Source organism: Tamandua tetradactyla, chromosome 1 (assembly GCF_023851605.1).
Source record: "Tamandua tetradactyla isolate mTamTet1 chromosome 1, mTamTet1.pri, whole genome shotgun sequence".
Taxonomy (NCBI): Eukaryota; Metazoa; Chordata; class Mammalia; order Pilosa; family Myrmecophagidae; genus Tamandua; species Tamandua tetradactyla.
Genome location: NC_135327.1, coordinates 6,020,938 through 6,048,509, shown reverse-complemented (window position 1 = coordinate 6,048,509; position 27,572 = coordinate 6,020,938). Strand labels below are relative to the sequence as shown.

Sequence of the window (27,572 nt, the reverse complement as noted above, 5' to 3'; positions counted from 1 at the left end):
GAGGTTGAGCCCTTCAAGGATTTCTGCCTTACAGATGAGGAAGTAGAGGCTGAATAAGATTAAGCAATGGATCCCTTCGTGTCTCAATGTCCTCATTTGTGGAACAGGAGTAACAGTAAGTGTCAGAGAACGGGAGAAGGAGGGGGGCGGGGCAAGAAGTTAGGTTCAGGATTCTCCCTTCCTGACAGCTGCTTCTAGTTGGAAGTCCTAGAAGCAGGGCTGGACTGGGTTGGGAGGGCTGAGTGCAGAGGGGCTGCTTCTCAGCCCCTCTATTAGGTGGGTCAGAGGGCCTAAGACCAGACTGGAGCAGAAAGGGTTACCCAGCTGATTCCTGGGTAAATGCACTCTTGGAGCCCAGGGAGCCACGTGGAGTGTCCAGCTGGAAAGCTGGTCCTTGGAGAGCACAGAGGCTGGCGTTTCTCAACCTGGCTGCCCGTTACAATCTCCTGGGGAGCTTTAAAATAAAACTGATGCTGCGTGCCACCCCAGAACAATTAAATAGGCCTCTCTTGGGGCGGGGGCCGGGCAAAGCTATTTTTCCAAACTCCCAGAGGGATTCTAAAATGTGTCCCGGGCTGGTAACTGCAGCCCTACATCCACCACCTCACTGAACTGATGGGAAACGGCGTCACAGAGGAGTGCAGCGACTTTCCCGAGGCCACATCATTCACTGTCGGTAGGGAAAGATTCACAGCCAGGTCTGTCCACCCGGCAGCTGCGGCCAGGCCTTCCACCCAGCTAACCAGTTTCCCCGCCTGTAATCTCTGTCTTTCAGGGATTGAGACGATGGATTAAGGTGGCAGGTGGAGCCGGGCATGTCGTGTGCGCTCGCTGGGCGATCGGTCCTGTCCCCTCTCTCTGCATGCTCAGGAGGCCCGAAGGCCAGCCTCGGCTCAAGAGACCCCGGGACAACAAGCAGCTCGGGTCCATCTGGGCGACTCTGACGAGGCTTGTCATGGAGCCAGTCCTGGAACCTGTGTCCTGGTTCCCAGGCCGGAATTCTTTCCTGTTTTCTCCCCCTGGCCGAGCCTCACTATTCATGGCATATGACTAAGACCCAAGACTCGGTCCCAGAAGCCTCAGGAGGGGCCACAGCTGGCTCAGGCGCCACGTGGAGTGGGGCTCGGGCCCCAGGATGTGAACCCCAGCCCAGCCCGGCCCTCGGGACATTACCTGACCTCACTGGGCATCGGTTTCCCCACTCTAAAGTGAAGATAACACTCGATCCCTCCTGCCTCCCTGGTTGTGGGACACCCCCCCTCCCACTCAGTGAGAAAAAGGAGATGGGGTACCTAGGAAAGGAACAGGGTCCTCAGACAAGGGACCGCATGCCATCGTTATGAAGACATCTGTGATTATTACCAGCTCGCCTCTTCCCTGCCTCCCTCTGCCACCCCGCGTGGCTTGGGGAGACCCTTGGCTCACATTTAGCTTCTCAAACTTTATAAAAAATTGAAAAAAAAGCCCCAACCCCTACAGCTTCCAGAACTGCACAGAATGCTTTCTATTAAAAATTAAAAACCACCTGTCCAGTCTCTGGTAATGTTCAGATTACACGGGAAACAAGCCCCCTCTCAAGCTCCCCGCCTTATGCCCCCTCCTCAGCTGACCCCTCCCCGGCTCCCTCTTCCATCATCACTTGTAATGTGGCTCCTGGGGCAGATTCCACCTGGTGCCGCCGCCAGGCCTGGGAGGCCTAATAGAGACGGATGAGTCACAGGAGGCCAGGAAAGTGGCTGCGGGGAGTGGGGGGTGTCACCAGATAGAGGGGGAGGGGGCAGGCCCAGAGGCAAGTGACAGAGAAGGTGGCACAGACAGATGGGGAAAGAAACAAGGGACAAAAGGACAGAGACCCAGAGAGAAAGGGGAGCAGAGAGGCAGAGAGAAAGAGGGAAAACAGAGACACCCTGAGACAGACAGACACACTAGGACAGAGACAAAGACGCGAGAGTCAGAATGACAGAGATACAGACAGTCAGGGAGAAAGCGAGACAGCGAGAGGTATAGAAAGAGGTAGGAAAGCAGAGGTAAGCAGAAATGGAGACAGAGATTCATATGAAACAAGGGGAGGGGGGAGGGAATGCGAGCAGGCTCAAGAAAGGTGAAGTTTGGCTTTATGGGGTGGGGGCTCCCGACGCTGCAAACACTCGCTTCTCCAGAGTCTCCAGGAGCCTCCCAAATGCCCTCCTCATTCATTCTTTCTTACTGCATCCCAGCCACAGACTGGGCCCTACAGGGAACCCCTAAGTGTGTGAGTGGGAATCTAATATGTCCCCCAGAGAGGGAGGGGGGACGCTTGTATGATCCCAAATTGAGGCCCCCCATGTGTCCTCTCCACACTTAAATGGGGATCTCAGCTAAGATGACCCTGTCCATGTGGGACAGCAGCACTCTGTGTCCGCACTAGCACCACTCTGCCACTTGCGGAAACATTTTTGGCTCATAATTCCATTCCATTCATGCACTCAGCATGCACAGAGCGCCTACTATGTGCTAGGCCCGTGAGGGCTGGATGCTGGCTTTGTCACCTTCACGACCTAGGTGAGCCAGGGCTTGCCATTCGTGTTTGTTGAATGATTCATTGATGGACAAGGCAAAGAGAGAGACCTGGGTGCACTCCTGCCTGTCGAGGTCAGCAGGGTCACGGGCCCACTCCCGCAGGCGGGACCTCTGCTCTTCGCTGCCACCCACCCCCCGCCCCCCAGCAGCCTCCTGTCCCGTTCCCCACAATCCAGGCGGTGAAAGCCAGTGCCGTTGCTAGGCGAGGAGATATTGCACGTATAGATCTTCTTGGACTTTAATTAAAAACATCTTTAGAAGTTGTCTCTGCAGAGGCCAGCAATTGATTCCTCGCCTGGGCCTGGGGCGGCTGAGCCTTCCTATCTCCAGCTGAAGACAGGGCGATTGGAGGTTCCCAGCCTGCTGCTGCCTGTCCCGAATGAGACCCTGGGGGAAGACGCTGCCTCCTGCTTCCTTCCTTTCCTCTCTGCCACCCTCTCCTTCCCTATAAGCGCTGGAGTTGGGAGTGAGACAGCGTGCTCTCCCAATTACAATTCCCTTCCCTTCTTCGGGCCTCAGGTTCCTGAGGTGTAAAATGGAGGTGCCAACACTCACGCCAAGAGAGCCCCTTTCACCCTGGGCAGGTGAAAGGAGATGAGGATGTGACAGTGCCGTGTAAGCTGTAAGGTCCTGTACAAGCTCCAGAAATGGTTGGGACGGTTTCCCCGCGGGCAGTCATGCAGGCTGAGGCCAGGAACTCGGGGGCTGGTTCCAGAGACTGGATGTACTTCTGGCTCTAGCTCTGTCCCTGGAACCTCAAACAAGTCACTTTATCTCTCATTGCATTTATTTCCTCATCGGCAAAATGGGGACAGCGATACCTGCCCAGCTTATTCCCCAGCTTTGTGAGAATAAAAGGAAATAGCTCTGGGAAAGCAATATTGGCTGATAGCTATTATTTAGTGAATGTCCCAAGAAGTAGAGGCTGCACTACAAAACAGCCTTTTTCCATCTATGAAAGCTGCTACTCACAGCAGAATTGGAATCCACGGGAAAGTGGCTGTGTCAGGGCCCCTGTCCTTTTCCCTGTTCTGCAGAGCCCCAATCCCTCAGTTGAGCAAGGCCAACTCTGTGGCCTACGTGCCACCCCATTCTCCTTTTGCTCGCACCAGACATCACTAATCGATTGCAGTATTTTTTCTTATGAGTCTGAATGAGCCTTCAGAAACCTGCTCAACACAGCCCTCCCACCACCACCAATTCATCAGAGTTGGTACAAGCGATGAAACAGATCCGCTACGCCTTTGAGGTCATAAGCGGTGTCTCGCTCATCCTTGCACCACCATATCCCTAGCAAAGTGCTAGTTTCCTAGTAGACGCTAATATATGTTTATTGAATTGAAAGCAACTACTTATTTTTCTATCCCCTGTGGGGCTATATATAAAGTAGGTGCTAATAAATGTTTGCTAAGTCGGGTGACTCATCTTTGCAATCCCCTCCGAGCCAAGTCCATTGGAGGCCTTGTATATAATGGGTGCTAATAAACATTTGTGGATTTAATTCAATTACTTATCTTTACATCCCCTGCAGTGCCCAGAATAAAGTAGCAACTAATAAATATGTGTTGAACTGAGCTTCTCATTTCTGTATCCTCAACGGTGCCAAGTACAGTGTTTTGTACACAGTTGATACTAACGAGTGAGTGGAGTTGAACTGGGTATGGGGCCATGACGAATCCTCTCTCCATCCCTTAGTCCGACTGTGACATCCCAGAGAAGCAGCCTGGTCCCTCTGCATGGAGAGAGCCTCCATTCTGACTCTCCTGCATCAGAACTCACTCCCCTGGTGAGCTCATCCAGCCTCACGCTTCAAATTTCCTCTCTCTGCTGACAACTTCCAAAGTTGTATCTCTAGCTCTGATCTCTTTTGACCTCCAGACTCATAGATTCAACTGCCTCCTTGACATCTTTGCCTGGATTTCCAGTAGACGTCTCAGTCTCAACATGTCCAAAGTGAATTCTTAATTGTGTGCTGCAAACGTGCTCCCTCTGGAGCGTTCCAGCTGCTATGTAGTAATAGCAGCGCCCTCCATCCAGCCTCCTGGGGCAGAAATCGTGATGTCATCCTCAGCTCCTCTCTCCCTCCTCCCCATATCCAATCACTCACTGACTGCTGACTGTACCTGCAAAGTCCATCCAGGATCCAACTCTTCTACCTGTACTGGTTCATGTCACCATCCCCTCCTGCTTGTACTATTGCAGTTGCCTCTCTCCTGCTCTCCCTATTTCCAACCTTGCCCACTACAGTCTGTTTTCAACATGGTGGCCCACATGTCATTGACTGAAAATGTACATTGTCTCGTGCCACTCCTCTGCTCCCAATGTCACTCAGAATCAAAAACCTTTCAATGGCTACTGAGTCCTTTGTCATCTGGCTTCTGTTACTTCTTCTGCCCTTATTGGACATGCTCCCCTTCATTCAATCTTCTCTTCTACTACACTGGCCTCCTTGCTCTGCCTCAGGACCTTTGTACCTGCTGTTCCCACTGCCTGGAATACTCCTACAGTAGCTTAGTGGTTCGAGATGTGTGGTCCCTGGGCCACGGCACTGGCACCTCCTGAGAATGTGTTAGAAATGCCAACTCTTGGGTTGCATCCCAGACTTACTGAAGCAGAAACTTTGGGGGTGGAGACCAGCAACCTGTTTTAATAGACACCCCAGGTAATTTGGATGCACAATAAAGTTTGAAGATCAGCTTTTAGATAGCTCCTTAGCTTATTCTTTTAGTTCCTTCAGCTCTTTGTTGAAATGTCCCCTTTCTTGACCACTCTCTCTAAAATAGGGCTCCCTTAACCACACAGAAGAATTCCCTTATGCTTCATAGCACCTACAGCACCTGGCGTATGATGTATTTGCCTGTTTATTTCTTGACAGCCCCTCTCCCTGTACCAGCATGTACTTTGGGTGGTAGTAGGCATTAGTAAATAGCTTTCAATGAATGAATCGCTTCAATGAGCAGATGGGCAAGTTGGGGCCCAGAGAGGGTAGCGGATTTGCCCAAGGTCAGGGGGGAGCCGGGCCTCCTGACTCTCAGCTCGCCACCTGCTTTGCTGCACCAGGTGCAGCTTGGCTTGATGTCGCCTTCTCAGAAGCGTGGCTCATTGGAAGCCCCCGGCACATTCCTCTTCCCTTTTAAGCTGTGCGCGGTTTAATTTGTGAGCGCTGTTGCCTTTCATGTCCCAAGCTGCGCCCCTGCTCCCTCTGATCTCCAAAGCTGCCCAGACCCTGGCACCGCTTGTCGGCACCGCCTCCCCCAGCCCCCGATCAGGAAGCTCAGTAATTGTGACTGATTTCCGAAGCCGCCTGCAGTCTCCATAAGCACCCCGTGTCAGATTTGCTTCCCCTTCAAAAAATTGCTCAAATGAAATAAGCTAATTTAATTTCTGCTCTTTCCCTCCCCGACCTGGATTCCCCAGCTCATCCCCTGCCCGACTTTTTTCTGAGTGGCCTGTGAGGGTCAGAGGGCTGGGGGACGGAGGGGAGGCAGGGCTGGGTGTCCTTAGACACGTGGCCTTGACGCTCTGACCACCTATCCACAGAGTGACCTTGACCGAGTCCTTCCCCTCCTCCCAGCCTCACTTTCCCCATCTGGGCAACGAGGGTCTGGCCTGGACATCTTTTTAAAGACCCCTGACATTCCGACAGGCTGGGAGCTGAGCCCAGCTACTTGCTCCATCACTAGTCTGCTCGGTCCCTCCCCGAGCCTCCGTGCTCCCTCTGCTCACTGTGGTGCTCACCTCAGTCTGCCAACCTCACAGAGCAGAAGAGAGAGTGAGGTAATGAGGGGTGAGCTGCTTTTGTGGCTACAGGGCCTGCACCCCCAGCCCCATCCAGTGTCCACTTTCTAAGATGCAGACCTGACCACACAAATTCCTTGTTTAAGCCTTTCCCAGGCTACCTGCTTCCCTCAAGCATGACTTCTGCTTTCTTCAGGCATGGCACCTGCCTTCTTCTCCAGCCTCGTCTCTTACGGCCCTTCTGGCCTTTTCCAGGCAGAAACAAACAAGGCAGCGCTGGGTGAAGGGAGACAGGCACAGGCCGTCTTAGATCAGAGTCTGAGTTAGGGGGTGAAAGCTGCTGGGTCAGGGAAGCCAGGAGCTTGTGCTGCCTCTGACTTGCTCTGTGACCTTGGGAAAGCCACTGCCGTTCTGAGCCTCAGTTTCCCCAAATTGCAGAACTGATTTCCAGGCTCCCACTGGGCTCTGAAATTCCATGGGTATTTGCCATCAACAACTTCCAACTTGATCTCTCCAACCCAGACTTCTCCCCTGAACTGCTTTTTTCAAGTTCTCCACTTGGTTGTCTCATATGTATTTCTACGTGAGCACATCTGAATTCAAACTCTTGATTTCCCTCCATCCCAAATCTGTTCCTCTCACTGTTTCTCCCCTTTCAACAAATGGAAATTCCATTTATTTCATTGCTCCAGTCAAAATCCTGACAGTCATTGAGTATTTTTTTCTCTCACATCCCACAGCCAATCATTAGCAAATGCTTTCAGCTGTACTTTCAAAATATACCCTAAAGGTGACCTCTTTTCAACACCTTCACTGGTGCCACCTTGTTCAAAGCCATCTTTTCCTGCCTTGATCATTTGCAATGTCTTCCTCAATGGGCCACCTGCTTCTGTCCTTGCCTGCCACCCCCTACCGTCATCTATTCTTTGCAGAGTAATCATGGGGTCCTGTTAACTCTAACTCAGACCAGGTCACTCCTCTGAACAAGACCCTCCACCGACTTCCCAGCTCACTCAGCTTAAGAGGCCATGCCCTGGCTGGGTTCTCCGTGGCTGCATGGTCTGGCCTCCTCTCCATCTCTATTTACCTTCACACTCGCTCTGCTGCAGCCACACTGGCACCCTCTGAATTCTTCAAGGGAATTCAATCTCAGCGCTTTTTGCACATTCTGTTCCCCTGCCTGGAATGCTCTTCCACCAGAGCCCGCTTCTTTCAGGTCTCTGCTTCAACGTCACCTCAGAGAGGATTTCCTGGACCAATGATGCATTTGTTCATTTGCTCATTGTCTCCTCCAGCCAGAACATGCCCTCCGCAAGAACAGGAGGGCATCTCCTGTCTCATCTGCCTGTTCACTGCTGTCTTCTCAGTGCCTAGAACATTCCTTAGCACATAGTAGGCACTCAGAAAATATTGGCTGAATGAATGAATGCACACATTCATTCCAAGTGTGTGGAATGAACAAGAGACACAGGGCATGCATGCCGTGTGCAAGTGCAGGCCTTAAGGGGCCATTTGGCTAGCCATGTCTGCACACGTATGTGAATGCATATGCACATCACACACACGTGCTTATCCATAGTGGGTATATACCAGCCCACAATCACACACATGTCTTCACTGCTCCCCACTTTCCTCATTCCTTGGACCCCAGAATTCCCAGTGACTCACTTCACCCTCTTCCCTTACTAGCTGCTTCTCGTTATCACCAACCTGTCAGGTCTGGCCCAGCCTGTGGGAGCTGGGGCCAACGGCACACTCCCCTAGGAACTCAAACACCCAAGCCTCTGTCAGCCAGCCTCAGAGAGAGGCAAGAACAAGCCCCTGGCCTCACTGACTCAGTGACAGAGCGTGAGCCGGGACCTCAGTGGGCCTGTGACCAAGTGTGGTCTAGGAGACGAGGCCACTGCTCCTATCAGATCCGACATGCAGAGGGCTTCGGCCAACACGGCGGGGAAGGAGAGGGCGGCCACTGGCTTGTACCCTTCACCCACGACTCCAGTGTCTACCACGGCCTCGGAAGCCCCAGGCTAAGTAGGACTGTGATGGTCAGACAACTGCCTGTGGGTCCCGGGGAGGGAGGCGGCAGGTCCATCCCACCTTTAGACTCTGAAGCGGCACGAATGTGGGTTTTTGAGTATGGCTGTGTCTGAGGACTTTTGCAGACGTGTATTTCGGGGGGTGTGCTTCCTCGTATTTTTCTATATATTCAACTATGTGTTCAGCGCCCCTGGGTGGTTGCAGCCACATCCAGGCATGAGTGTGGGGGAGCCAGGTCCCCAGTGCTGGGTTTCAGGGTGCCGTCGCTTCCTCGTGGGCAGTGAGTGGAGCTGGCTGGATGTGGGTGCACCTGACCGTGCCTCTGCCCATCTGAGGCCGCGCCCGGTGGAGCCGGTCCCCAGTGTGACTGCGCCTAGCTGCAGCTTTTCTCGTGTCTACATTGGTGACTGATCTGGACAGAAGCCATGGCGGCGTGAGGGGCTGTTTCCTGTGCAGGATGGGATGAGCTATGTCAGGGTGTGAGGCTGTCTCTGGGCACACGGCTGGCTCTTGTTTCCGCTGTGTCCCACTAAGGTCTTTCTGGTGTGGCTGTGTTCATGTTTGGGTGCACCTGGGCACGCGAGTGGGTCTGGGTGGGGGCTGCGCCCAGGGCTGTGCTCATCCGGGGAGCGGAGGGCTGCAGCTGTGCCTGCGCGCGACGGTGCGTGCGCGGGCCGGGGTGTGGGGCTGTGCTGCGGCAGGGGCGTGGGCAGCTGCTCTGTCCAGCTGGTATGTGGGGCCCTACCTGCGTGCAAAGCTGTGTCCAGACATGTGGCTGTGCCTGCGTGTTGGCCTGTGTGTGGGTGCACGACACACGAGTATGTGCGTGACGGGGCCCATCGCATGTGCTTGCCTACACGGGAGCTGCATCACGCCTGCGGCTGAGTTCCCGTGTGCAGCCCTGGCCACGTGTGCCACTGGGCCCGGGAGTCTGCCCGAGTCCATTTGGGCACCCGGCAGCGGTTCGTGGCCCTTCTGCCTTTTCCAAGGGGTCAGCCACATCCCCCCCCACAGCAGGCTCCCACCCGGGACCTGGCAGCTCCCGACCGCACCGCCCGCCCCGAGGACAGGCCAGCCTGGCTCCCCCCCGCCCCTGGAGCCCGCAGCCCACCTGTGGGCGAGAGCTCGGGCACGCTGCCGATGTAGGGGCCGTGCAGGAAGCGGGGCTCGCTGTCGTTGATGTCCTGCACCTTGATGATGAACTCGGACTCGGGCTCCAGCGGGCGGTCGGTGGCGCGGTCCCGGGCCTGCGCCCGCAGCGTGTACAGAGCCTTCTGCTCGCGGTCCAGACGCTGCGTGGCGTGGATGTCGCCCGTCAGCTCGTCGATCAGGAAGACGGTCCCGGCGCCCTCGCCCGAGATGGTGTACTTGATGGCGCCGTCGCCCTCGTCCGAGTCGGAGTGGATCTGGGGAGGCGGGGGAAGGCGGGGTGGAGGCTGGGGTGGGAGCCGCCCTCGGCCTCCCCACCTCGGCTCCCACGGGGCGCCGGTTCCCCAAGCCCACCTCTTCGCTGAGCCAGCCTCCTCCGGGGCCCGCCTCCCTGGGTCTGGCCTGGAGGGCTTCCCCAGCTCTCCATGGCTCTCCCCACTCCAGCCCTGCCCTGCCATCTACCTTCCCCTCTGCAGCCAGAGCATCAGCCTAAGAGGAGTTCGAACACGTCCTTCCCGGCTTGCAGCCCTTCCGTTTCCTCATTGCCTTTACAAAGAAGCCAAAGGCTTTCAGCACGGGAGCCCTCGGTTCAGCTCCTGCATTGAGTACCCCGCCCTTACTTCCCCGCCTATTGCAAGTCTCCTCATCCTGCAGGGCTCAGCTCAAGTGCCACCTCTTCCCAGAAGCTTCTCTGGATCCCCTCCCCCCCCACCCCGGTTCCCCTCTATCTCTGCAATACCCCAAGCCATCATCATCATGTTCAGTGTTGTAGGATTGCTATAACCAGTGCGTCTCAGACCTTAATGTGCAAGCACATTACCTAGGGATCTGATTAAAATGTAGATTCTGACGCAGTAGGTCTGGGGTGGGGCTTGAGATTTTTGCACTTCTAACAAATTTCCAAGCTGCTGGTTGGCGGACCTCACTTTGAGCTTCCTAGCCTCTGAGACCCTGGAAGTTAGGAGGGGTTTTTCACTCATCTTGGCATCTGGAGAGCCAGGCTCAGGGACTGCCCAGGGCCAGGGTAGGGAGTGAGCGGAGAGAGGGAGAAAGGAATCTAAATCCAAGGAGCAGCGACTATGTCGGGACTGCACCAATTTCCCTAGTTCAGGGCTCCTTCCTGCAAAGCCTGCTGGAGAAGGTTTTGATATCCTCGTAAAAAAAATTTCTTGTGGTAACATATACTACATATTTCCAGGTTTAATCACTTGTAAGTATACAATTCAGTATTGTTAATCACATACACAGTGTCATGCCACCATCACCACTGTCCATTATCAAAACTTTCCCATCACCCCAAACACACTCTATCGAATAAGCACTAATTCCTCTATCGCTGCCCCTGTTTCCTGTAATTTACTTTCTGTCTCTATGGGTTTGCATATCATAGTTATTTCATATAGGTGAGCTCCAGCAATATTTGTCTTTGTGTATCTGGCTTATAACTTGCAACATCATGTCTTCAAGGTTATTCATGTTGTAGCTGGTACTTCATTCCTTCTCACAGCTGAGTAACAGTCCATTGCATGGAGAGACCACACTTTGTCCATTCATCTGATCACTGGCACGTAGGTTGAGTCCATCTTTTGGCTATCGTGAATTATGCTGCTCTGAACACTGGCATGTGGATAGCTGTCTGAGGCTCTGCTTTCAATCCTTTAGGGCATATACTCAGAATTGGGATGTGGGTCATATGGTAATTCTATATTGAACTTTCTGAGGAAATGCCAAAGTATTTTCCATAGCAGTCGCACCATTTTACATTTCCATCAACAATGCACAAGGGGCCCCGCTTCTCCACGTAGTCACTAACTCTTGTTATTATTCATTTGCTGTGTTTTTCTTTTAAATTAGTAACAGCCATTCTGTTGGTACACAGTGGTATGTCACTGTGGTTCTGATTTGCATTTCCCTACGCCTAACGATGCTGAGCGCCTTTTCATATGCTTATCGGACACATATTTGGAGAAATGTCTAGTAAGTTCTTAGCCCATTTTTTCAATTGGGCCATTCTCTAGATTATCTCTTCACTTTCTTGAAAATGTCTTTTGATGCACAAAAGTTTAAAATTTTGATGAGATCCAATTTATCCATTTTTTCTTCTGTTCCTCGTGTCTTCAGTGCCAGGTCTAAGAATCCATTGCCTAACACAAGGTCCTGAAGTTATCCCCCTCGGTTCTCTTCTAGGAACTTTATAGTTTTAGTTCCTATATTTAGGCATTTGATCCACTCTGAGTCAATTCTGTATATGGTGTGAGTACGGGTCCACTTTGGTTCTCTTACGTGTGGATGCCCAGTTTTCCAGCACCATTTGTTGAAGAGACTGTTCTTTCACCGTTGAGTGGACTTGGAACCCATGTCAAAAATCAGTTGGCTATAGACGTGTTTATTTATAAACTTTCAGTTCTACTTCATTGGTCTATATGTCTGTCCTTGTCCCAGTATCACTCTGCTTGGATGACTGTAGCTTTGTGATAAGTTTTGAAATTGGGAAGTCTGACTCCTCTAATTTTGTTGTCCCTTTTCAAGATGGTTTTGGCTACTCAGGGCCCCTTGCCTTTGCAATATGAATTTGACGATTGGTTCTTCCACTTCTATGAAGAAAGCTCCTGGAATTTTGATTAGGATTGCACTGAATCTGTAAGTTGCTTTGCGTAGTTTTGGCATCTTAGCAATAGTCAACCTTTCAATCCATGAACATGTCTTTCCATTTATTTAGGTCTTCTTTGTTTCTCTCAGCAGTATTTTGTAGTTTTCTGTGTACAAGCCCTTCATATCCTTGGTTAAATTTATTCCTAGATACTTGATTCTTTTAGTTGCTATCGTAAATGGAATTGTTTTCTTGATTTCCTTTTTGGATTGTTCATTGCTAGTGTATAGAGACACAACTGATTTCTGCATATTGATCCACCACTCGGTTGAACTTATTTATCAGCTCTTTAGCTTTCCTGTAGAGTCTTTGGGATTTTCTCTATATAGGATGATGTCATCTGTGAATAGGGAAAGTTTTATTTCTTCCTTTCCAATTTGGATAAAGTTTATTTCTTTTTCTTGCCTAATATTTCTGGCTAGAACTTCTAGCACAATGTTGAATAATAGTGGTGACAGTGGGCATCCTTGTCCCATTCTTGATTTTAGGGGGAAAGCTTTCAGTCTTTCGCCATTGAATATGGTGCTAGCTGTGGGTTTTTCCATATATAACCTTTATTATGTTGAGGAAATTTCCTTCTATCATAGTTTTCTGAGTATTTTTTTATCATGAAGGGATACTAGATTTTGTCAATGAATTTCCTGTGTCAATCAAAATGATCATGTAGTTTACTTCCTTCATTCTATTATTGTGGTATAGTTCATTATTTGATTTTCATAAGTGGAACCACCCTTGTATTCCTGGGAGAAATCCCACTTGCTTGTGGTGTATAATCTTTTTACTATGCTATTGGATTCTGTTTCCTGGTATTTTTTGAGGATTTTTGCATCTATATTCATGAGAGATATCATCCTGTAATTTTTATCTGGCTTTGGCATTACAGTGATGCTAGCCTCACAGAATGAGTTAGGAAGTGTTCCCTTCACTTTGATTTTTTTGATGTTTGATATTCCTTACCAGTCAGGCCAGACGGTCCCGGATTTTTTTCTTTGTTGGGAGGTTTATGATTATGATTCAATTCCTTTATCTGTCATTGGTCTGTGAAGATCTTCTATTTCTTCCTGAGTCAGTTCAGGTAATTTGCATGTTTCCAGGAATTTGCCCATTTCATCTAGGTTATACAATTTGTTGGTGTACAATTGTTCATATTATCCTCTTACAATCCTTTCTATCTCTTTGGGGTCAGTAGCGTCCTTCCTTTCGTTTCTTAAAATGCAGCCTCTCTTTTATTCTTTGTCAGTCTAGCTAAAGGATTGCCAATTTTATCAATCTTTTCAAAGGGGCAAACTTTTTTTTTAGGGTTTTGTTGATTCTATTATTTTTCTGTTCTCTATTCCATTGATCTCTGCACTAATGTTTATATTTTCCTTCCTTCTGCTTACTTTGGGTTTAGTTTGCTCTTCATTTTCTAGTTTCTCTAAGTTTGAGGTTAAGGTTCTGATTTGAGATCTTCCTTCTTTTTTAATGTTAGCATTTACAGCCATAAATTTCCCTCTGAGCATTGCCCTTGCTGCACCCCGTATGTTTTGATATGTTGTATTTTCACTTTCATTTGTCTAATTTCCCTAGCGATTTATTCTTTGACCCACTGGTTGTTGAATTTTTCATCTATTGTGAATTTTCCAGCTTTCCCTCTGTTATAGATTTCTAGCTTCATTCCAGTATGGTCAGAAAGATACTTTGCATGGCTGCAATCTTTTTTGGATTTCTTGAGACTTGATCTGTGACCTAAGATATGCTCTATCCTGGAGAATGACCCACGTGCACGAGACAAGTGTGTGGGTTCTAGAGCTGCTGGGTGAAGTTCTATACATGTCCATTGGGTCCCGCTGGTTAAAGCATTGTTCAAGCCTTCTATTTCCTTATTGATCTTCTGTCTGGATGCTCTATCTGTTATTGAAAACGGTGTGTACTTTGCCATCTATCTTTTTACAGTGGAAGAAACTGAGGATCAAAGAAGTAGGATGACTCACTTGAGGTCAGACCAGTGGAAAAACCAGCCTAGCTCCAGGGCCTGGACTTTCCTACCCCATTCTGCAGCCTCCCCGGAGGTGCGCTTGGGCAGGAGAGTTAGCCCCGCTCTGGAGCTGGCAGGCCTGGCCGTGTGCTCCTGATCAAGTTACTGCATCTCCCAGCCGCCTCGTCGGTGACATGGACATAGTAACAGCACCTCCTGGAGGCGGTGGGAGGACTGAGTTAAGAATCCCTTAGCACCCTCTGGCACCATGTGACTTTTAATATAGGAACAGCCCACTAAGATGGTTATTATTTAAAAAATGGAAAATAACAAATGTTGGTGGAGGGTGTGGAGAAATTAGAACCCCTCTTGCATTGCTGGTGAGAATATGAAACGGTGCAGCCGCTGTGGAAAACAATTTGGCAGGTCTTCAAAATGAGAAACATAGATTTTCATGTGTCCTGGAAATTTTGCTACGAGGAATATTCCCTAAAGAACAGAAAAGAGGGACTCGAGCAGATACCTGCAAACCGATGTTCATAGCAGCATTAGCCCCCAACAGCCACTGGCTGGGAACAATCAAAGCTCCCACAACAGATGAAGGAACAAAATGTGGTGGCTAGAATACTAATCGTCACAAAAAAGAATGAAGCTCTGATACATGCTACAACATGGGTGAACCTTGAAAACATTAGGGTGAATGAAATAAGCCAGACCCCACTTATAGGAAATATTTAGAAAAAGCAAATTCATAGAGACAAAAAGTAGACCAGGCTTTACCAGCGGTTGGCAAGTTATTCCCTAACCGATACAGGGCCCTGTTGGGGGCGATGAAAAAGTTCTGGAAATGGATGGTGGCAATGGCTGCATAACACTGTGAATATAATTAGTGCCACCAAATTGGACACTTAAATGGTTATAATGACAAATTTTATGTTATATTTATTATACTATGTAACCACAATAAAAGCTTTTAAAGTATAGCGATGCAACCCCTAACAAAATCCCTTCTTTTTTTCAGAAATGGAAAAGTTGATTCTCAAATTGGAATCGCAAAAGGCCCTGATAGCCAAAGCAACCTTGAAAGAGAAGAACAAAGTTGGAGGACTCCCATGTCCTGATTCCAAAACTTACTCTAAAGTTTCAATAATTAAAATGGTGTGGAGGGGTGCGAGGGTCATCCAGCGGTAAGAGACTCAGGTTCAATTCCCAGCCCACGCACCCCACAAACAAACAAACAACAAAAACACTGCGAACAAAATTTTCCCTATGATATACATATCACAGATCTGCCTCTGTGTGTGTGATTGTATAGATAAGCTGTAGATATAGATATATAGATATAAACCTATGTAGGGAGATACAATACAAAACTCAACTAAACTAAACAATGTGGCACTGGTAGAAGGACAGACACATAGGCCAATGGAACAGAATTGAGACTCCAGGGGTAAATCCACACATATATGGCCAGTGGATTGCCAACAAGGGTACCGAGTCAATTCAATAAGGAAATAAGAGTCATGTCAACATGGTGCTGGGGCAACTGGAAATCCATCTACCTCTCACCATACCTGAAAGTTAATTCAAAATGGATCAATGACCTAAATGCAAAAGCTGATACTACAAAACTCTTACAAGAAAACACAGGGAAATATCTTCAGGACCTTGTAGTAGGCGACGGAGTTTTGGATTTTACACCAAAAGCACAAGCAACAAAAGAAGAAATAGATAAATGGACTTCATCAAAATTAAACCTTTTGTGCATCAATGGACATTTTCAAGAAAGTGAAAAGACAATCTACAGAACGGGAAGAAAATATTTGGAAACCCTATAGCTGATAAAGGTTTATTATCTAGAATATATAAAGAACTCCTACAGCTTAACAGCAAAAAGACAAACAACCCAATTAAAACACAGGCCAAAGATCAATATCATTAGCCGACAGAGAAATGCAAATTAAAATTGCAACGAGATACCACCTCACATCCAGTGGGCTGGCTATTAACAAAAAAACTGAAAATAACAAGTTTCGGCGAGGACGCCGAAAAACAGGAACCCTAGTTGGGTTTGTCATCATTGAGGAGAAGTTTGGTGATTCCTCAGAAAGTTAAACATAGACTGGCCACATGACCTGGCAATTCTACTCCTAGGAATATTCCCCAAAGACCTGAAAGCAGGGACTCGGACAGCCATTTCACACCAGTGTTTATCACAGCATTATGCACAACAGGCAACAGGCGGAAGCAACGCAAGTGTCCAAAACATCAGAAGAAATGACACACGAGATAGGGTCCATGCACATGACGGAATATTATTCAGCTGTAAAAAGAAGTGATGGGTGGTACATGCTACACGCTACCAAAATGGATAACCCTCAAAGATAAGCTGTTGAGTGAAATAAGCCACACACGAAAGGACCAATATTACGATATCTCTTATATGAAATACTTAGAATAAGCAAATTCATAGCAACAGAAAGCGGAATAGTGGTTACCAGGAGTCGGGGTTGGGGGATGGGGAGTTACTGCTAAATGAGTAGGAGTCTTGGATTGCGATAATGCAAAGAGGCTGGAAAAAGACAGAGTGAAAGTTACACGAAATTGTAACACACTTAGTGTCAAAGAACTGTCAACTTCAAGTGATGAAAACGATTTTTATGCTACGTATATTTTACTACAATTAAAACTAAATACATTATTTTTAGAAAGTATATGGACAGCCAGAATGGCAGGGGCACTGACCATGGCGGGAGCTCTGTCCAGGCCCCTGCTGGGCTGGCAGGAACCCACTGGTTGCTGGAACTTGCAGAGATCCAAGGCTGAGAGAGGGGAGGCGGCGGGTGGGGGAGACTGTTTACTACAGTTAGGGAGGTTTTTGCTGTTTTAACAACCAGTGCCCCTCTATCAACTTGTACTAGCTGAAAACCAGCCCTGCCTGAGACAACAATAAGTACCTAAAAAATGTTTCCTACCATTATTCTAGCACTACTAAATGTCTGCTGCATACAACTGGGACTGAATCCAGGCCCGGTTAGACCTCAGGTCCTAGGCTGCTCTCGCGACACGGGGATCTCTTGGGCAAGGAACCATCAAGGAGGCTGTTCCCCCAAACAGAAACATCTAAGCCCTTACGCTCCGATGCCCAAATCTCTAAGGCAGCCCCGAGCCAAGGAAACTGCATTCCAGGTAAGCCAGGGAGCTCGGACGGGTCCCAGTGCCTCTTGAAGCTTCCGCGGTTGATGGGATCGTTAGAGGTCCCAGGTCACCCAGCTGGACAGGTGTCAATACAAGTCGTCATGGAGGGCGACGCACGCCCACCCCCTGGCACGTAGGAGGAGCTGGGTATAAATTCTGCCAGTGGAACTTTGTGTCTGAAAGGTGGATTATAGAAGTGCCATTTGGAAGATTGAATGGCCCATAAACATTTTCATATTTCATTAGCCGATTAATGGGCATCTCTCTCCTTTTGGCGAGTCTGCTGATTCTCAGCAGAAATTGCGGGGAGTAAATGGAGGCGTCTCGTGGAACCTTTCTGGGTCCCTGTCCTGTTATAGATTGCCCCAATTAATGCCCATCCTGGGCGCCACTGAGAAGGCTTCTTCCTGTCCAGTTACTGTTAATAGATTTCTCATAAGTGGCTGGATTGTAAAAACCTCATAACTCAGTTTAATGCCCCCAATAAAATTATCTCTGGACGTCGGCCCTGAATCACTGACAGCATCGGGGATGAGGAGACCTGGCTCTTAGGTTTGTTGTTCATTCTTTTCGCCTTTCCTTTTGCCCAGGCGGGTACATTCTTTTCTTCCGGGGTTCTTCCACTCACTTTCCAATAAGTCCTGGTGTCTGTGTATTTAATCAGCAAACACGTCTGTGCGGCGTGGTGGAAGAGAAGCCCTTGGTGAGGATGCTCAACAGCTGTTATCACTGCCCTATAAAACGTTATCCTCATCATCCCCATTTCTCAGATGGGAAAAGTGAGGCACGGGGGGGGGGAGGGCATTTACTCTGCCACACAGCTGTTAAGTGGGCAAAGCCAAGCGCCTGATGTCACAGCTGCCCTGCCTCTGCTCACTGATGCCACGTGGCTTCTTATTCCACTGTCTCAGCTGCAATTTTCCAACCTGAGAAATCAGGTCAAGCCCTACCTGGCACAGGTGTGATGAGGATGAAATGCCACGTGTTGGCAACGACCCAAGCGTCCTGTAAATGGTGGTTTTCGTCCTTCCCTGTCTCCTGGGTCTCCGTCATGCCCCTGCAGCCCTTGACTCAGACCCGGACAGGGATTGTTTAAGAATGAGGAGTGGAACCCAGTGGTGAAATCACAGGTGTTCTTCCGTGAAGTCAGAGCAGAACTCAGGCTGGGGCCAAGCGGCCGCTCTCTGGGGACTGCAGAGTCAGGGCCGAGCTGAGCTCAGAGCATGCAACTGAGGTGGAGTCGGGGCTGGGGCTGCCTTCCCTGCCCGCTGGGGTCCTGACTCTGCAGCAGGGACGGTGTGCGCTGGCTTTGCTTTTGGAAGATACTTCTCAAGACTCTCAGCCATGACTGGAGATTGGGGGACAGGGCTCCTGTTTATTGAGTGCCTACTACGTGCCAGGCATATGTTGCAGGCTGACCATAGACATCAAACTGAACTTGTGGCATGTAGGGATGTATTCCCATTTTCCAGTCAAGACTCAGGTGGGCCCAGGTGTTTTTTGACTCCAAAGTGTTGTTGGAGCCTCTGCGGCCTCTAGGAGTTTGGCTATTGGGCTTGCAATGCTTCCGGGGTGGGGCTGAGGGAGGGGGCTGCAGGGCAGTCCCTGGTCTGCGCCCTTCAGGAGAGGCCTTGACACCTGTCTTCTCTCTTGCACCCGGCAGTCTGTGGTGCAAGGCTCTCCGAGCCTCGATTTTATTATGTGGGAAAGGACCGCAAAACCACAGAACAGGAAAGATGACGGACTTTGGAGTCGGTGACAAGCTGAATGCCAGCTTCAGCTTTGCCACCGACTTGCTGTCTGGTTCTGGGCAAGTGGCCAGCCTTCTCGGAGCCTCAGTTTTCTTTTCTGTGCATGGGATTGATACTGCCCCTCCATAGGTTCTGTTCATGAGACAAGCTCCTGGCACACAGTAGGTGTTCAACATAGACGAGTTCCCTCTCCATTTCCCACTTTGCAGGAGGGATTGAGGGGTTCATCTAGATCGTCCCCCATCTCCTGACACAAGAACCACAGACTCAAAAAATCTTGCCTCACTGGAGATACAGGGGGCATCAACCCATTGGATGTCTTTGAAGACTCATCTTAGCTCCTCCTCCAGGCAATCCTCTCAGATACCTGCCCATTTGGAGAAAGAGCCTTCTCCCTGCTCTGCACGTCCCTGCCCCCCACACCTTGCCCTCTACCCCATTCTCCCTTGTAACAGTCTAGTGTAGTCTCCCCAGCTATGATGGGCCTCAGGGGCACGAGCTAAGTATGTTTTGTCTCTGAACTCCTCATGCCAGCACACAGCAGGTGCTCTGATGATGCCAGCAAAAGAAATGCAAGGGAAATGGGAGGGCTGAGTTACTTGTGTGCGTGCAAGTGCAAGCAAGTTTCCATGCACACGCAAGTATGAGGCTGTGAGCTTGTTCAATTCCCTCTTCTAGCACTCAGCCCCAAACACACTGAATCAACAATAAACGAAAGACACAACTGTCATCAGATTTCCCCACTGTCTTCCTGGGGTTTCGGGAGGACAGACCCACTCCATCTAATCTCAGGCACACAGGATCCAGACAAGGGTACAGAGTCCCTGGGAGCCCAACAGGTTCCAGGCAGAGGTCTAGGCCCTTTTCACCATTATCTCATAATGACATTATGAGCCGGGAATTATTTTCTGCCCATTGCACAGATTGGCCAACAGAGGCCTAGAAAGGACCTACGTCTTAGGGCATAAAGTCATGTAGCTAACAAGAGGCACCCCCCAGGCCCAACTCCACAACCTGGGTTCTTTCCATCATATCAAATGTGGCTGGTCCCAGGAGGAGAATCCCCCCAGCCCTCACTCATAAACAAAGTGAGAAACACAAGAATGATGGCTTCCCTTCCCGGGAGGGGGCTGAAAGATGGGATTTACAAGGCCATTAATTACTTCCTCCTAATTAAATCAAAATTAAATGTGAGCGGAGGTACGTTTTCCTTATTAAAGACAATTAAATGGACAGTGTGGCTACGCAAATAAAACGAGTGCAGGATTTAAATGGAAAGCAAATCAAATAAAAAGCCTCCCCCAGAATGAAGGGTCTGTTCACGCCTGTGCCACTCGTAAACCAGGAGTTCATCAATTTTCTTTAAATATTAGCAACTTAATTAAATCTGCTCTCCTCCCTACTTTAATCCTGCCGTATATCTAAAATAGATCTCGCCGCCCACAGGAGTTGGTCATAAGTGCTGACCCCATAATTCTATCTTTTAAAAAAAAATTAAAAATCCTACAAAATCCGCATCCAGCTGACAGAAGCCTCAGGGGAAATTACAGTTCGGGAAAGGGATTAGTCAAAGCACCCAGATTTTATGGAAATGCTGGGAGGTTGCGTTTGGGTGGGTGTTGCGGGAAGGTGAGGGGAAGAGGTGGGCCAGGGCTGCTCGTGGGGGCTGGGGGGGGCTGTGAGCTGTGGGGGGGGGATGCCGCGCGACCACCACAGGCCCGGCGTCCCCAGGGGTCCCCAGGAGTCTGGTGGTGAGTGATGGAGGAGGCGGCTGTGAAATAGGTTGGGTGCCCAGGATTCGTCTGCGGATGATGCTGTTGCTAAGCTACCTTCGGAATTCGACAAGGACGGATGCTCCAAGCAGCTCCTGGGATGGGGGGACCTGGAAGCAGTGAATTAACTGAAGCCGTGGAGAAGTCCTTCCCCTGAAGAGTGAGAGCGTGGCGTGTGTGTGTGTGCGTGTGTGCATGTGTGTGTGTGTGTGTGTGCACACACAAATGCTCGCATGGCTGTAGGGACTCAGCTGGGAAGGAGACGGGTGATTCTTAAAAGGCCAAGCGCATATTCCTAGAGTGGGGAGTGGGTTAGGGACAACGTCCCCCTTTCAGTGTTGAGAAACGAGGGTGTAGGTTGCCAAGATGGCTTGCAGGACTTGCGGCAGGGTTCACAGTGCAGACGGCAGAACCAAGCTGCTGGAGATGTGCTAGACCAAAACGATAAACGTTAATACTGACCACGCAGCTAAGCAGCCAGGTGCTGTTCTAGTTCTTGGCCAATGCTAACCCACTCACCCTTACCACAACCAGTGAAGGGGCGTGCAAGGAAGAGCCTCACGCAGCCGAGGAGGTATCAGAGGCACAGTGAAGGTTAAATCGTGTGCCCAGGTCACGGAGATAAAAAGCAGCAAGGCTGGGATTCGAGTCCGGGAGATCTACCTTCAGAGGCTGCAAGCTTAACCCCACCTTCTACCACTGCTCAGAGGAAAGCGTGCTCTGGGCAAGCGTTTGCAAAGAGATGGCAACTTCTCCCCACTCCCTGCAAAGAGCACATATCTGGAGGGGGTCCTGAGGGTGAGAGCATGGGCTCCGGGTGGCGAAGGCGGACCCAGAGGATGACACAGTTTGATGGCCGGGAGGATGTGGAGTGAAGGAAAGACCCCGGGTCCTGCAGGATGCCTGACTCAGAGCAGATGCTTCCTACAGGGTTGCTCATTCGAAGGGGCACGGCGCCCGGGCCAGGAGACCCGCTTCCTTGGGTCGGTTCAGTCATCAGGTGGCTCTGTGGCCGAGGCGTGATCTTTGCTTTGGGCCTCAGATTCCCTGGCTTATAACGAGCGGACCCTCTAGGGCCCTCCCATCGCGGACAGGCTGGTTCCAGGAGATGGGGGTGGGGCTCGGCTCATGCTCTGATATGACAATGGCTAGGTGAACGCAGGTGAAAGTGGCGAATCAACAAGTGGTTCTGGTCATCTTCTCAGGATAGAGGTGGGCAGGGAGGTCCGCTCGGTGGAGGGTGCCCGTGATGACCTCGGCTGGCACACGCTCAAGGCAGACGTAATGTATGTCCCAGCGCTTCCTTCTCCCTCTGAGGTCATCCTGGATCAAAGTCCTTCTCCCAGGCCCACAGGACTCAGACATTTGGAGAATCGGGCTGGGACTGGCCTTTTCTCACGGGGGCTAAGAACGCCAATGCACACAGGTTCAAATCCTGGCCAAGCCACCTGTCCCCGCCATGACCTTGCCCTTTCTAGACAGCGGATCCTTGTCTACAAAAGGGAACAAGGACTTCTCCCTTGCGATTTAAGGGTTAACTGCTTTCTACCATGTTGGGATTGAATCATGTTCCCCACAAAAGATACGCTCAAGTCTTCATCCTAGTTCCTGCGCGTGGGAGCCCGTTTGTAAACAGGACCTTTGAAGACGTTTTCATTAGTCAAGGTGTGGACTCATTTGGAAATAGCATCTTTGAAGATCCTATTTAGACGGGCTTTAATTCATACAAATGGAGTCCTTAGAAGCAAGGGAGATCCAGATGCAATCAGTCAGAAGAAGCCAACGTCAGCAGAAATGAGAGGAACAGAAACAAGGAGAAAGGGATCACTGTAAGATGCAGGATTGCCGGGAGCTACAGCCCGCCAGTTCCTTGATGCTGGACTTCTAGCTTCTCAAATCATGAGCAATAAACTCCCATTGTTTAAGCCAACCCATTGCATGGTATCTTCCACAGCAGCTCGAGCAAACAGATGAGAGTAATTTAAAAATAAAACAAAATAGCCAGACCCTAGGCTGAACACTTTAGCCTGCTGCTTTTTCCTTTAATCCTCTCAAAAATCCTAGGAGGTGGCTCTCTGAGTCCCACTGTTACAGATGAGGAGACTGAGGCTCAGAGAGGTAAAGTAACTTGTTGAATGTCACACTGTTCATTGGTTGGCAAAACCAAGCCTCGAACTAGAGTGTATCTAGCTCCAAAGCCTGAGTCCCCATTAGCTCTTGCCTAGCACCACTTCCTCCTTCCCCATCCTCTCACCCTCTTCCTACTAGCCCCACTATCTCACTGGTCCAGCTGGGAGTCAGGAGTCCTGGGCTCTGCCATTAGGTTATTGGACAAATTTGAGCCAGGCTCTGAACCTCTCTGAGCGCCATTTGTCAAACCCTTCACTCACCCGTGGAGATCAACTTCAGCCCTGTGTATGGAGGGGAAAGTAGCCAAGGACTAAGGAATCATGTGCTTAGATCAGAGAAAATGGTTTTCTTGCAAGGTAAGCCCTAAGGCTTAAATCTAGAACTTCCTCCTATCCCTGCCAAGGGTCTTAAACACTGAGCCTCAGAACAGAGCTCAGCCTCACCAATTCTCAGCTTCACTTAGGCCCACAGGAAACTCTGGACTTAGTCTCCCCACTTCCTCCTCTGACCAAAACTTACTGGATAGCTGACTGGCCTTGACAAAAGTCAGAGAAATGTTTCTGGGCACCACCCCATTTTCATGCCCTATAAGCACCTTCCATTCCAACACACCAACTGCTGGCACTTAAATCTCTGAATAAATTAGGCTCCTTCAGGCCTCCATGTCTTTGTGTAGGCTATGCCCCCTTCTTCATCAGCCTAAAGAGCTCCTATTCGTACATCAAAACCCAACACAAATGTTTTTTCTTCCATGAAGCCAGCCAAGAGTGCCTAATTAATGTCAGGCCTGACTTGAGAGGCTTTTTATGAACCAGAATATCTCCCTACTCGGGGATCCCCCAAATGGTAGAGGCTCTGCCCTCCCCAACATCACCCTTGGGCCCCACAAAAGGCCTAGGGATTGAATGGATGAACAAATGGCCTTCTCGGCTCTTCATATTTCCAGGGACCAGATCTTCAGCCAGATTAATCAGCATTTACTCAGAGGGTCTGAGAGAGTAGTTTTCATTCATTCATGAATTCACTGAACTGTTTGTGAGCAATGTCTGTTCTGGGCACTGGGGATTCAATAGTGAGCTAAACAGTCTAATGGAGAAGATACATGCCAATCACATAATCAAACATATGCACAATTAAGTGTCAGGAAGAAAAGATGGAGGGACCTCTGAGGGCTCATGATGGGGAAGGGCGTGTGGTCAAGGAGGGCTTCTCTGAGGAAGTGGCATTTGAGCTGAGACTTATAGCTGAGTATAAGGTAACTACAGTTCTCGGGGAGAAAGGAGCCTAGGCAGAGGCCTGGTGGAGGAAGAGGGCAGGGGTTGGGGCAGGGGCAGGAGGGCTGATGAGCACGGAGGGAAGTGAGGCTGCACGGGGGTGGGGGTGGGGGTGGGGGTTGACCCTGGTAGGCTAGGGGTGGAATCTGGGCTCGGCCTCCCGAGAGTATCCGCTTGGCGGTGGGGGTGGTGCTGGCTAGGGAGAGGGGGATGTGGGATGCATGACCCCCTCTGGCCAGGGAGCCACTGGCTGGAGGCACTCCCCACGGGGACTTGGGAAGGAAGAGGAACTGGGTCTACGCAGCAGGTGGGGGGCCCCACTTTACCTTGCCCACGTACAGGGGCTCGGTGCCCGTGTACTCCTCCACCACGAAGAACTGGTTCCACACCCAGCCACGCTTCACGCGGCCGGCCCCGAGCGTGCCGTCCTCGCGGGGCCCCGGCGCGCCCGCCGCCCACAGGCGTCCCAGCAGCAGCAGCAGCAGCGCGGGCGACAGCGCCGCTCCCGCGCGGGGCCCCCGACCGTCGGGCCGCGGCCTCATGCTTGGGCTGCGCGGGGCCGGGGCCTAGACGCATGGACGGGAGGCACCGGGGCGCCGCCGCTCGGTCGCTCGACGGAGGGGCGCCGCGTCACATGGTGGCCTCCGCGCGGCCGCCGGGACGCGGCTCCCGACGGGGCCCCCGGACAGGCCCGCGGCCCCGACCGCCGCCCAGCCACCGGCGCGCCCGGCTCCAGCGGGAGGGGGCGCGGCCGCAGCCGGGGCATGGGCGGCCCCCGGGGTCCCCGCCCGCGCCCCCCGCGGGGCCGGTCACCAGGCAGCGCGGCCGCGGCTCCCGGGTCGAGTGTGCGCCGTGGTCCTTGCGCCGAGAGCCGGGTGCTTGTCGGGCCCCGCCGGTCCTTCCAGGACCCAGGGCCGCCCTGTCTGGGCGCCTGCAAGAGAGACAAGAAGACATCAGAGCAGGCTCCATGTGGGGTGGACAAGTCTATCTTTTGTCCTGTAAGTACTGATTAAGCACCTGCTGTATGCCTGGCAGTGTGCAGAGTGGAGCAGTGATGAGAGAGAAGAGAGTGCTCTGTGGCTTGAAGCCCAGAGCCCAACAGGCCTGCCCCTCCCCTCCTCCCTGCAGCCCTCCACCCTTATCCTCAACTCCAGTCACACGCCCCGCCCATCCCAACCCCTCCGCCTGCTTCCTTGAAGCCACGCCCCCCCGTCCTTCTCAGTGTCCCCCACCTGCCCCCACGTCCACAGGGACCAGGGCTCCTTTTGGGCCTCTGGCTGGCAATCTCCCAGCCCAGCCCCACCCCAGGAACCTCCCACCCTGAGAGACAGCAGACACGTCTAGAACGGGTCTTGAACAGTGCCCAGGCCGAGGCATGGGGCACAGAGAGTCCAGCACCCAGCCTGCCAGCCACTACTCCCTGCTTCGGTAGCAGCACAGAGAGGTCATTCCAACCCAGCCTGCAGCTCAGGAAAGGCCCTCTGACCTCAGGCTATCTACCCCCCCACCCCCACCCCAGATCTCCATTCAGGGATGGGTCACCTGAGTCCCAGGGGGCCAGGATGGGCCCTGTGTGACTTTGGGCAGGGCCACAACTTCTCTGAGCTTGCCTTTGGCATCACTACACCCCCCCCCCCCACCTCTGCCAGAGTCTGACAGGCATTTCTACTTCCCCATCTGGACGCCCCTAGATCAATCCATCCCTCCTCCCCCACCATCGGTTCCTGCTCTCAGTAAGGAAGGGTCTGAGGGATGGACTCCTACTCAAGCCATAATGATGAATAATGGCTTCATGTGGGTGTTTACAGGGGACAGCAGCACTGCCATGATGGAGGAATTTCAGACACCAGGAAGAGGGAGTGGAGATGAGGGGCCAGTTCAGCTCAGGTCAGCAGATCGGTTTGACTGAGCCTCGGCTCTGTGCTAGGCTTGGTCTGGATGCTGGGGGCAAAGAGAAATAAGCTCACAGTTTTGAGGAGTGGGAGACAACACCCCCAATAACAACCTAATGCCGGGTGGGGTATGGTCAGAGCTACAAAGCAGAGCGGGACACCTGAGACCCGTGGGCTCAGGGACGGGGCGGGGACAGGTGTCTGTCTGGAAGGGGGAAGAGGGCAGGAGCGAATGAGGGGCCATCTCCTGGAGGAGGGGGCATCCGAGCAGACAGAGGTGGGAGAAAGCAGGGGCCATCCTGGGCAGGCTGGGGTTTGGGTCATTTGGGGGACAGCCTGGGACCTTGCAGTGTCCGGCTGGGCAGAGGGTGCATCGGCCAGGTCCTTCTGAGGACGGAAGATGTGGGCCTGGGACCCCTCCCCTCCTCCCGCCCCGCCCGGCAGGCGATTCTCACAACTTTTATCTCACGTGAGTCTCAACAACCCGGAAAGTTGATGTTTTATAACCATTTTGCAGACGCCTGATTCCCCAGTGCTCTTTCCCCTTATCAGCTCCCAAATGTCTTTATGGAAAGCCTTTCGGGGTAGGAAGTCATCTGCTGGGACGGGCTTAAATCTGCATTTCCAGGGCGAGGAGAGTGGGAAAACCCAGACAGACCACAGGAAAGAAAGGAGGAGAAGGGCCTTGAGTGCGTCGTCCCCTCTGTCCCCCCAGGCCCCACCCTGAGCCAATAGAGGTCAGGAGGCCACGTGACCCTGCTCCCAACATCCCCGGCACCCCCTCTCTGCACTGGCAGGCCCTGGGGGCCTGTGATCACAAGCCCTGAGCTGAGCAGCAATTCCCTGCGTTGGGGACAGGAGAGTGAGGCTGGAGCTATGGGCGAGGCAGAGGCTCTGCGCTGAGGACTTCATTTCCTGGAGCTTATGACTTCCCCGCCAGGCACGGTGGGGAGGGGCTGGGGGAAGGAGGATTCCGCGGTGGGGGGGGGGGGGCTGGGGCTGCCTCTGGGGGCTGCGGGGGAGAGGTGGGTGTAGGGGAGATCCGCCACGTTCACAGCACCCAGCTGCTGCACCCCCCCCCTTTATTTCTCTCTCCGTAACGCCTTTGACAAGTGGGGGACCACTAGGCTCCAACCATTCATTCATCAAACATTAGCACCTACTCCAAATGGGGAGGCAGAAGTGCATTTCATTCATTCATTTATTCAATATAGTTTTAAAATCATTTCTCTGTGTAAGGCAGCAAGATGCAATCAATTATTTAGCTACATACCAGGAGAGAGATGCGTTTCTTCTGTTTAATCACATACTCTTTCCACAAATATTTACTGGCACCTGTGCCAGCACTGGGGACACAGCAATAAACAAAACAAAGTCCAGGCCTTCATGGAGCTGACCTTCTTGGCAGGGGTGGGGTGGGGGGTGGGTTGGATAATAAAGGAATGAAGCTGCAGTAAAATTTTAG

The 27,572-nt window shown here is 51.3% G+C and overlaps 1 protein-coding gene across 1 annotated transcript in view; it reads right to left on the bottom strand.

The window, feature by feature from the left end:
- The window catches only part of CDH22 (cadherin 22), a 70,074-nt gene extending 45,317 nt beyond the window's left edge, over positions 1–24,757 (bottom strand). Inside the window, exons 1-2 of the mRNA XM_077159422.1 lie at positions 24,542–24,757; positions 9,446–9,740 (exon numbers count right to left, since the gene is read on the bottom strand). Of these exons, the coding sequence (XP_077015537.1) occupies positions 9,446–9,740; positions 24,542–24,757 (511 nt within the window). The remainder of the gene's footprint in view (positions 1–9,445; positions 9,741–24,541) is intronic.
- Between the last annotated feature and the right edge of the window lie 2,815 nt (positions 24,758–27,572).